Source organism: Chenopodium quinoa, unplaced genomic scaffold (assembly GCF_001683475.1).
Source record: "Chenopodium quinoa cultivar QQ74 unplaced genomic scaffold, ASM168347v1, whole genome shotgun sequence".
Lineage (NCBI taxonomy): Eukaryota > Viridiplantae > Streptophyta > Magnoliopsida > Caryophyllales > Amaranthaceae > Chenopodium > Chenopodium quinoa.
In genome coordinates, this window is record NW_018744026.1 from 4,669,738 (window position 1) to 4,681,953 (window position 12,216).

The window sequence follows — 12,216 nt, forward strand, 5'->3', positions numbered from 1 at the left end:
GTTTATTTTCAAAAAAAAATCCTATCATTTTTTAGTAATCTATGCAATTTTATTAATTATCTCTAAATAAATGAAATCAACGTAATTTTATCAAGTTTTTCTAACAAAATGGTAAGGGGAAAAAAAAATTGGTTGATGGTATATGGTTCTGAATTGTCATTGTAATTGTTACACCTCCGTTTCATAATGTTAGTCTCATATACTATTTTGGACGTTTCAAAATGATCTACCCATATTGAATGTATTCCTTATTTTATTTTAATTTATTTTCGTAATTCGGTCTCATAATTTCTAATCCCATTAGTGGATTGATGACATGGAAATAATTAAATATTTTGATTGGTCATCAATTCCATTAGTGGATTGATGACATGGCAATAATTAAATATTTTGATTGGTCATCAATCCCATTAGTGGATTGATGACATGGCATTTTATTGAAATTCCTCACATTAAACAAGCATTGTAATTAATGCTTTCCAAAGAAAAAAATCAGAACATTTAATAAGATAGAATTAGTTAAGCAATTTTTGTACTAAAATGTAAGATTTCAAATATTATTCATTCTCTTATTTTTAGTGATTGATTCTATATGGGACTAACAAAATAAAACAGAGGGAGTATTATTTTTATGAAAAGTTTCTATAATTGATTCGTATTATATACTCCTGTATGAATTGTTTCTGTATGAATTGGGAGTATTATTTAAAAATGTAATGCCGGTGTACTGTAATAGTAATACGTAGTGTATATATATATATATATATATATATATATATATATATATATATATATATATTTTGTAGTGAGTTTGTTATAGATATTTGAAATATAAAATATAAAATTTTAATTGACTTTTTATTTGTTTTAACATAATCTCTCTTTTAGTTGACATATTTATTCTTTTTTTTTATTATTGTTGCTTTTTTTTTCCGTTTTTGTACAAAATCTTCTTAATTAATATCTTTCCTACTCTTCTGTTCACAAATTTTTAATTTACTTACATTTTTTTTACTTTAAAAATAAAATTTTTGGCGGGGAAATTTTTAACCTCAGTGTGACAAGTGTCATTTTGGAACCTTCACCGTTTATTACTTTAGTATAGAGTATAGAATACTTAGTTATTATTGATTGATTGACTGACTAGTACGTACCCCAAATCAATATCAATATACTACTATATATTAAAACTCATGGCAAGACATGATGTTTTGCCATGTGTCAACAATTTTACCATTTGGCATATGATGTGTTCGTCGCCAAATCATACCATTGCATTAATTATTGAAAAACTCTATGCATTAACTTTCATATATTAATGTTAAGTTTAATTGATAAACTCTTCATATGCATGACAATTTCCCTTAGATTGTAACTCCTTAATAATTACATAATAATAAAGTTAGTAAGAAATAACATTACTCCATTTTTATTTTGTGCATTAACTCATAAAATTGTAATCATAAAATAAAATATTTTTGTGCATTATGGAGTAGTATATATTTTGACATCAAATTTATAAAGATTTGATTTATCATATTTTTATGATTTTAATGTAAAAAAAAGTATTCTTATAATCAAACCAATTCATACAAGCAACAAACTACTTAAGCTATCATATTAAATAAATAAAACCACCACTTAAGCTCTCAATGAAAAACAAGCCAAAATATATATAGTTCAATTAAAGTAATAAATTTATAATGACCCGGTGCATCACCCGGGCCAATAATTATATACTAAAAGACACATCGACGGTGACACGTGTCATCTCCTGATGTGTCCTTAGTTTTTTTTTTTCATTTTAAAAAAAAAAATAATTAAGGAAACAAATCATTTACAAAAATCATTTTTTTTTTGTACATATTCCATATTGCCACGTAATAATTATTATATTTAAAATAAAAGATTTATTCACAAATCATTCTAAAAAAAAATGGGCAATATATACCAAAAAAAATATTGCTCAGATTTTTTGCCTACTTTGTTTTAGCTGTGCATTGGAAGCTACAATTAAAATTGCAAATATCAAATTAACATATCACATACTTTTATTATTTCTTGACTAATTTATGATTATAATATTTCTTAATCAATAATATATACTCCCTCCGTCCTCTTTTGATAGTCCCTTATGGACAAATTTTAGTCCCAAAATGTCCACCCCATTTGTTTTTTCCAACAACCATTAATATTAATTTTTTTTTATCAAAATTCCCTCCAATTTGCAACAATATATGTGCAAATTTAACTTTTCCATGTTTTCCGATGTACTTTTATTACTTTCTCTCTCTACTTTTTTGCATACCCAAATACCCAATGTCAATTTATTTTTTCAATGTACTTTAACTATTCTTGTTTGTGTTTATTAATTCCCGTGAAAAATGACCATAAGGGAGTAATGGACTATCAAAAAGGGATGGAGGGAGTAACTATATATAAAGATCACCGTGCATGGCACGAGATCTAACCTAGTTCCTTTAAAGTTTGTTACATACACTCGGGTGTACAGTACACGGGTGTCGTTATCTCATGGCCTGACTGCGAGACCGACTTTATATACTACGTATTAGTGATATGATATGTTCCCACTTCTTGACACAGCCTCTAATATAAAACAAACTATTACTCCATATTATACAGGACTACATGGCTAATTAATTAATTGCTCCGTATGACCGTATATAATTGTTTTACAATTACGTTAATATTTTTTTTATATATACTGATTAAATAGTCAAAACATTTTCTGCATTCACCTTAAAAGAACATTAATTTATATATGAATATATAAATTGCACGAATACCCTACCTATTAATTTTCAAACCAACCCCATTATTTATTGACTCTTCTAACAAACATCAGTTAACACGTGGCCCTTATTCACACCTATGACTCATACAGTCATATTCCTTCTGGTTTTTTTTTTATTGTTTGTTAGTAATATATTTGTATAAGAAAAATATGGGTAAATTCAAATTCATCTCTTAGATAAATTTGTAAATATATCTCTTCTCATAATCTAATTATTTTCTTTTATTTTTTAAAAGATAAATGAAAAATAATAAAGTAGTCCACAAATCAATGCATAAAATTGTGAAAGGTAATAAATGGGAGGAACTCCCTCGAAAAATATCAAAGCGTAACATTGTGACATTTTTTATTTTATTTAGGGACCATTAAGAAATATAGAAAGTCAGAAAGTATATACTTCCTCCGTGTTTTTTTTAAGTGTTATAGTTTGATATGTACATAGTTTTAGGCAATTTAATTGCCTTATTAAAATAGAAGGTAAGTGGAATAGTTGGCGTATTAAAAAATTGTAAAAGAAAGATAATAGGGTTAATAGTTTATTTAAAAGTAATGAATGTAAGAGGAGAGATATATATAATATAAAAAGTGGTAGTGGGTTTGGTGGGGACCGAGACAGATATAATATTTTACTGTATTCTTTTGCCAAAAAAAAAGAAGTGTAACACTTATTAAAATATAGTCGGATTTAATAAGTGTAACACTTAAAAAACACACGGAGGGAGTAAATTTTTAGGGTTTAAAATCGATCCCATTATCTTTTATAATCGAAAGGAGAGCTTTAACCACTTGAATTATCCCTCACTCGCACCAACACCAAGTATATAAGTCGATAGCATTAAAACCATTTGCATGGGCGGCTCAAATTAAACCCACAATTAAATTCTTTTACAAGTTACAACAAATAATATACGAAGCAAATTAATATGAGGACTAAAACCGAGCGTGCAATAACTGCAACGCCGCTGTTAGCGGCTGAAGGCGGCGGAGGAGATGGCGGCGGAGCGAGATGGTTGGCAAAAGTGGTGGATGTGAAGGAGGCAAAAGATCAAATATTATTTTCACTTCCAATGATATTAACCAATGTGTTTTATTATCTAATTCCGATTACTTCGGTTATGTTTGCTGGTCATATTGGTCAACTTCAACTTGCTGGTTCTACACTTGCTAATTCTTGGGCTACTGTTACTTGTTTTGCTTTCATGGTTTGTCTCTCTTTTCTTCCTCTGTTTTTTCTGATTTATATGCTTAGTGTAATACTCCCTTTGTCTCTTAAAGATTAGGTTATATTAAAATGAGGGGTAGTTTTGTCTTATTTGGCACACCTGGAGAGAGCATAAAAAATTGTGCTTTCATAAAAGTGTGCTAAAATCAATTTATTGGTACATTCGAGAACAATGATAAGGGTGTTTTAGAGAAATTATTGTAAGTTTAATTATATGAGGGTTGAAACCAATGTGATGAATATTGAATGATAAAATTTGAAAGGGTGGAGTAGTTTATATGCAGTAATTTTCATCATTGAATTCTTTTTTGGTTGATTACCAATAATGCAATCATTTTTAGTTTGATATTAGTTTGCTTAGGTAAATAAGCAACCAACTCAAATACATATACTTAATACTTAGTAACCTTATGGATTGATGCAATGTATGCTTAATGTTGGCTATGCTGGCTTTGGCTTAAAACTTCTTTAGGAATAAAGCTTTGTTGTTGTCGTTGTATTCACTTAAAAACAATCACAAATTCACAATAGAAATTACTTCTTATCTTAGTATTTAGAACATACATTAGATAATTTACAATAGGAAATTTTGCGAAGACCTACTATATAAATGACGAGTTTTGAGAACAACTACCATTTAAATCTTTTTTTTTTGAAAAAACTACTACCAAAACATAACAAGTTTGAGTATCGCTACCCTATCAAGTTTTCCGACTAGAATCTCCGGCTGTGGGATATATGTACTTAATAAATGTTAACTTAGATGGGTTTCAAAAAAAATAAAAATGTTAACTTAGATGTCAACTTTGTGATTGTAGATTGGACTAAGTGGTGCATTGGAGACATTATGTGGTCAAGGATTTGGAGCAAAACTGTATGAAATGCTAGGGATTTATCTTCAAGCATCATGTATCGTTTCAATCTTTTTCTCCATACTTATATCCATACTATGGTGGTTTACCGAACCCATTTTAATTTTCCTCTATCAAAGCCCTGAAATTTCGAGAGAAGCAGCAGTCTACATGAGATTTCTTATACCAGGAATATTCGCGTATGGTATTCTGCAAAACATTTTAAGATTCCTTCAGACACAATCTGTGGTTTTACCCTTGATTGTATTCTCACTTGTGCCATTGATCTTGCATTGTGGCCTTAGCTATTGGTTTGTTTATTGCACGTCCCTTGGTTATAAGGGAGCGCCATTGGCTACCTCTATGTCATTTTGGTTATCGGTTTTGATTATGCTGATGTATGTGAGCTGTGCTAAAAAGTTTGAGCATACTTGGAGAGGGTTATCGAAAGAATCATTTTGCTATGTCTTGGCCAACTTGAAATTGGCATTGCCTTCTGCTGCTATGGTTTGGTAAGTACGTACATTATGTTCTCCTACATTAACCACATTTTAAATATGTGATTGATCAAACTGGTTTGTATATATTTTACTGCTTCTGAGTTCTGACATATTTTTTGGATTTCTCAGTTTAGAGTATTGGGCGTTTGAGATTTTGGTGTTCTTGGCTGGCGTTATGCCAAATTCTGAAGCAACGACTTCTCTCATTGCAATATGGTAGGGTTAACTTCTATTTTTCTTGATTGTATTCCAATGAAAAATGTTGGTTGAATTTGATTTATGTGTGAATCTCATATCTTTGTCTTAACACTAAACAGTGTTAATACAGAAGCAATTGCTTACATGTTTGCTTATGGACTGAGTGCTGCAGGAAGGTATTAATGCAACACTTGAATACCTTTAAATCTTTGAATTATTCAAAAGTTTATCATAATCTTTATAGCTTATCTTCCTCATGATAGCACAAGAGTTTCAAATGAGCTTGGAGCAGGCAACGCGAATGAAGCAAAGCATGCAATGCGAGTTACATTGAAGCTGTCAGTTCTCCTAGCCAGCCTTGTTATTCTTGGTCTAGCCTTGGGACATAACATTTGGGCAGGCTTCTTCAGTGGCAGCACTTTTATAATTAAAGCATATGCTACCATGACTCCTCTAGTTTGCATTTCAATATTCTTTGATTTTATTCAAGGCGTATTATCAGGTCTGATAATATCTAAAGTCATCATTTCTTTTCACTGTCATTACGATATCTTCTCCAACTGTAGTTAATGATCTATTGTGCTGTTCTTGGCCGCGAAACAGGGGTATGCAGGGGATGTGGTTTTCAGCACTTGGCTATGTTCATAAATTTGGGAACATTTTATCTTATTGGAATGCCCATTGCATGCTTACTTGCCTTCCAGTTTGATTTTAATGTCAAGGTAATCCTCCTAATACTCGCACTCTATACTTCTTATTGTGACTACTTGTCTACTTTTGCCTGTTTACCTTACTGATTGAACAGCTTTCTTATAATCTTCCTGCACTAACCCTATTCAATTTGGCACAAATTTGTGATCTAGGGTCTTTGGATCGGTTTGATATGTGGCCTCTTTGCACAATCTAGTTCACTTTATCTGATTACTCGACTCAAGAAATGGACAACGCTTGAGCTCTCTCCTGACAACAATGGAAATGCAGTTCTAGTCTAACCATTATAGGTATGGTAGGAACATTATGGTATTAAATAGATGCTCTCACAATTGTAGTAAAATTATGGGGATAAGTTTAATGCAGAGTTTTGCTCCAAGTTTTTGTATTGAATTTTGAAGTCTGATGAATCAGTTATACAAGGGTTCTTGGAAATTTTTTATCAAAATAAAAGGATTCTTGGAAAGATTGATATGGGATTAGATAAAAGGACCATTATGATAGCGCATATATAATGTACTGCCTGTACTACGATATTTAAGAGGCTGAGCAATGAGCAGGATGGCAGACTATGCTCAGCTCATTGTTAGCTGCGTAGTGTACTCATTTAGGAGTAAATACATATGAGTATACCAATCATAATCCCTATCATCATAGTTTATACATAAAAGTCCAACCTCGTTACCCTTAAAGTTGACCCTTATACGGTTCTCATAAGTGGCGTAAATGCTTACACTGTCCATTAATTTTGCTGTGGATACCCCATAAATACATGGTGAAGTAGTATTTTTGCTCCTGAAATCGCTCAAAGTTGAGAACCTTACTGGATTTTGATTTCATAGACCTACTTACACTGGAGAACACCCTTAGCTCGGGGTACCGGCTCTGGGTGCCGAGTGCCCTTAACCATGCTAGGAGCCTAACTGAACTTTGCTGGAAATGGTTGAATGTTTCTTATGGTCTGACAGTAAGCAAAGATGCTACTGATGGACAGATATCCATAATTGTACAATATACATGTTTTAACTTTTAAGTAATTATAGACATACAAATATACAATTGAGAATATATCTATCTATCTATCTATCTACGTAGTATACTAATCTATTAAAAGGCGTTACTAAGAGCGTCTATGTGCCACGTAGACCACGCCACGTCACCTACTCCATCTCTCATTATGCCACATCATCACTACTCAATCAACCTGAATCATTATAACACGTCACCCAATATTGCTTCATATAAAAAGATGATGATAAGGGGATTTAAACACCCAACCTCTTATAACTATGTTATAAACATGAAAATAAATATATATAATTGATATCACAAGGTCTAATTAAGAAAAAAAAACATTATAAATATCAAATACATATAATCACAAGGAATAATTAAAATAAAAACTCGGTGCAACATCAGAACTACACACTAGTTTGAGATTAAAAAGTCAGATAAGGAATGGCATTTCCTCCTACTTGGAAAAAAAGCCCAGTTATATAAAATGGCTATTTTCTTAAGTTGTATTTTCATGTGGCCATTAGTCTTCTTTATTTGGGCCCTTATGATGTCTTCCGCTTTAAGACCTAACAAAGGAGAAATGATAAACTGAATATGATTGACAAAATGATGCCAAATATTTTGGAAATCAGACCCATCAAAATTTTTTCCCTTTAAAACCTTATGTTTACATTTTTCAAATTTTTTTTTTTTAATAGTAACCTTATGTTTAATTTTATTTGCCATATCTTCTGAAAAATATTCAATAGACATTATTCTTATATGGAGTACTTCTTTATTATACATTAATTAATCTACTCCGTAAATTTTTTTTTTTGATGAGAATCTACTCCGTAATTAATAAAGTTAACAACAAAGACTACAAGCCTGTGTACTATAGGTTGTACGTTTGAATTCTCCTCCTCCACTGGTAATCAAACGTTTATTAAAAAAATTCTTTGATTTCCATGCCAAAAACATAAAAAATATATTTAAAATGCCTTATTTTGTATGTTAAAAAATACCTCATACTGAAGTATTTATCAATGAAAAGTGAATTTTAAAATACAATTTTTTTTTTTTTTTAAAAAAAAAAAAAAAAAAAAAAGGCATGCCAAATCCATTTTCTTTTTTAAATAATATTTCAGCAATTTTTTTGTGCGGCTAACCACTTTATGTGATCGTTTGCTAATACACTGACCGAGTAAACACTACAATATTAACCGAGTAACTCCTACTTTGATACTGATGAAGTAACCACTATAATATTTTTGTTACATCGAAAAAAACATTATATTAATCATAAAACAAATTACACACTAAAGCGCTAGGGGTTGGACCATACAATCTTTTTCTATTGGGGAAACAAATGCTTTCGGAGGAACAAGATGCTTTTCTTTTAGAGCCACTCATCCTGCAAAACAAAGGAGTTAGTAATACTAGAGGGAGTTTTAATTTACGTCTTTGACAAACGGGTTTCCTTCTAATTTTGGAACGGAGGGAGGAGACAAATATCTTCGATGTCTGAGAGGAGCACATTTTAGGGTTTGTAGTAGACTTTAACTGGGACAGGCTGGTGCATCTAAAAGGAGCATCGACATACTTTCACATGATGACGCATGAGTGACTATACTTATGGTCGGATCATCTTGCATCAAGATTGGAGTTATTTCACACCTATCATGCCTTTCAAAGGGGGGATTACTAATCTCCATTGGTGTAGAAACTTCTTGAGTTTCAACACAATCCTTCTTCTTTGGAGGATCAAGTACTCGAATGCTAAAAAAATTCTTTCGGAAAGAACAATAGTACCATAGTGTTCATCCCTTGAAACCGCCCCATACATTGTCGGGGTGAGATGCAGATAGGAATCAATTCGTTTTCGGTTCGAAAACCGATAACTTGAGCCTGTAAGATTTGATTTTTTTTTCTTCTAAAGTTGACTTCAAAACAGCAATAACGTTGGGCCTTTCATCTTGATCATAAGGGTTCACCTTACCTTCCAAATCCAAAGATTTTCGAACAACATTTTTTCCCACTTTGGTTTCATCTATTACACCAATACATCTATGAACAGTTGAACACACCCATATTCATGACCATCTCCTTCTTTCTTTTTCCCCTTCTTTCCTAACTTTCTTTTTTCTTCTTCCTTCCCATACGAAGCAAAGTCTTTAAACCTCTCATCCTCTATTGTAACTTGTAACCACAAGTGCATCATCAACAAAATTTTGAGACCAACATAATCTAGAGGTCACCTCCTTGAGCTTTTGTTGAAACTCTTTGTTGCTGGGATCAATCTTGCTGATGGGAAAAAATCTAAATCAGGGAAGATTCTCCCACAAACTAAAGGAAAGTTACGGGGGTACTCGTCGGAGAACTGGTCGTGGCGCCGGAACTCTGACGAGACCCTAGGTTTCCAACAGGAGCTTTGCTAGGAGGAGGAGAAAGAACAAAGAGTTTGGAAGAGAGAGGAAAAAAAAAGAATATTTGCTGCTAACCACTTTAATATTAAGTATTAAACGAGTAACTCCTATAATATTAACGAAGTAACTCCTATGATAGTTTGCCACACTATATACTGTGGCTAACCACATACTTCCTCCATTTCTTTTTACTCGCAACAAATACAATACACATTACTTGCAACAAACTATTTTCTTTCCTTTTATAGTATTTTTTGTATGTTTTTATAAAATTACCCTTACGTACTTTTGTTTTTAAACACCCTAATTAAACTACTGATTTTACCTCATTAACTTAAACTCTACATTAATTAACTTAATCATTTCCACCAAAACCATTCCCCTCCCAATTAAATTCATCCTCACTTTCAATTGTCAACCACCACCACTACCATCACCGCCACCACCACCATACCCAGAATTTCTCTCTCTTTCTTCACCGATCTCCCCTCGTTGTCACCGCCTTCCTTTCTTTATTTCGTTTTCTTTTCTTTTCTTCCTTGTCGCCGCCTTCCTCATTGTGGGATTTGTGGGTTTTGTTGATCGAAATCGGTGGTGGGTCGAAATAGGTGTTGCGTTTTGCGGGTCGAAATCGGTGGTGGGTTATGGACGAAATAGGTGGTGGATTGAAATCAGGGTTGTGGGCAAAATCGGGGATGGTGCTGGGTCTGGGTCGAAGGCGTAATTCTGGGCGAACTCGGGGTGGTGCCGGGTCTAGGTCGAAGGCGTGGTTCTGGGTGAACTCGGGGGTGGTGCTGGGTTTGGGTCGAAGGCGTGGTTCTGGGCGAACTCGGGGGTGGTGCTGGGTTTGGGTCGAAGGCGTGGTTCTGGGCGAAATCGGGGGTGGTGCTGGGTCAAGGTCGAAGGCGTGGTTGTGGGTGAAATCGGAGGTGGTGCTGGGTCGAAATCGAGGGCGGTGCTGCTAGGTGGTGGTGTTGTTGCTGGTGATAGGTGGCTGTATTTGATTTTTTTTTGTTTTTTTTGGGGGGGGGTGGGGGTTGGATAAATACTAAACACATGCCCTTATTTTTTGTTAATTACACTTACCATCTTTTGCCTAGGAGTCCGCAAACTACTAATTTGTTGCGAGTAAAAATAAATGGAGGGAGTATTAAAGTTTTTTTAAAAAAAAAAATATTTGAATTGATAAAGAAGAAGAGCTCTATCGGACAAACATCTCTGTTAAGTCAATTCCACCCAAGAGTATAAGTCACTAAGGGCCTGTTCCGATTGACTGAACTGAACTGAACTGAACTGAACCGAGCTGAACTGAACTGAACTGAACTGAACTGAACTGAACTGAACCGAGCTGAACTGAACTGAACTGAACTGAACTTATTAATTAGTGATTTTTGATTATTTATTGATATTTATTACTATACATATGTGTATATACAAATGTACATATTAAAATATTTACGAAAAATATACTATATAATTATAATTATAAAATGTATGGAAAATATATTATAAAATGTATGGAAAATATATTAAAAACTTGAAACCTCTAATTTTCTCAATGAGATTAACATTAGAAATATGTTTCAAAAAAATAGAACCATTTGAACAATGAATTGTATCAATATTATTATTGTTATTATTATTATTATTAATTATTGATAATTATTATTATTATTTATTGATTATTATTATTAGTATTATTATAGTATTATTATTGTTATTATTATTATTATTTATTGATGATTATTATTATTTATTGATTATTATTGTTAGTATTATTATTATTATTTCAATTATTATTGTTATTATTATTATTATTGTTAATATTATTATTATTATTATTATTATTATTTTTATATACTATTTATTATTATTATTTTTGCTGTTGTTGTCGTTGTAATAAGATGTTAAAAGAATGAAATTTGGCTTTATATCATTAGCAATATCATTAGACATAAATTAAGAGCTGAGCTGAACTGAACTGAACTGAACTGGACTGAACTGAGCTGAACTGAACTGAACTGAACTGAACTGAATTTCAACGGAACAGAACAGGCCCTAAGTCAATTCCCCCTTTGCCACTACTTCCTACTTCGTATTTTACGAGTTTTTTGTACTCTTACACCAAAGTACACGCTTTCTACTACTATACTATAAAAAGTTTGAACTTTCTCAAGTCTTAGCATTAGCCACGTCTCACACTCGATTCTTTCCACAACGAAAATGACAAGTTGACAACTCATGCATTTTCTTCATTGAGTATCCTTAATCTTTTCTTATAATAACTCCCTTTTTAAGTCGCAATGCTTTCAATTCGTACTAGTCAACGAATAATTTTAACCAAAAATATCCCTAATCATCGATATATTAAAAAAAGATAATACTCCGTATAATGTTGTTTTTTGGTGCAATAAAAAGATACAGTAATATAATGTAAGTACACATTGAAACACATGTACGCGTAGTGTACGACATTACAAATGAATATTAATTTTAC

At 32.2% G+C, this 12,216-nt stretch overlaps 1 protein-coding gene across 1 annotated transcript; it reads left to right on the forward strand.

The window, feature by feature from the left end:
- The first annotated feature begins 3,670 nt into the window (after positions 1–3,670).
- LOC110690349 (protein DETOXIFICATION 19-like) lies at positions 3,671–6,769 on the forward strand. The gene is made up of 7 exons (XM_021867168.1): positions 3,671–4,017; positions 4,856–5,400; positions 5,518–5,604; positions 5,706–5,762; positions 5,850–6,088; positions 6,190–6,308; positions 6,450–6,769. The coding sequence occupies exons 1-7, from the start codon at positions 3,739–3,741 to the stop codon at positions 6,576–6,578; spliced, it is 1,455 nt and encodes a 484-aa protein (XP_021722860.1). The 5' UTR covers positions 3,671–3,738; the 3' UTR covers positions 6,579–6,769.
- The last annotated feature ends 5,447 nt before the right edge of the window (positions 6,770–12,216 follow it).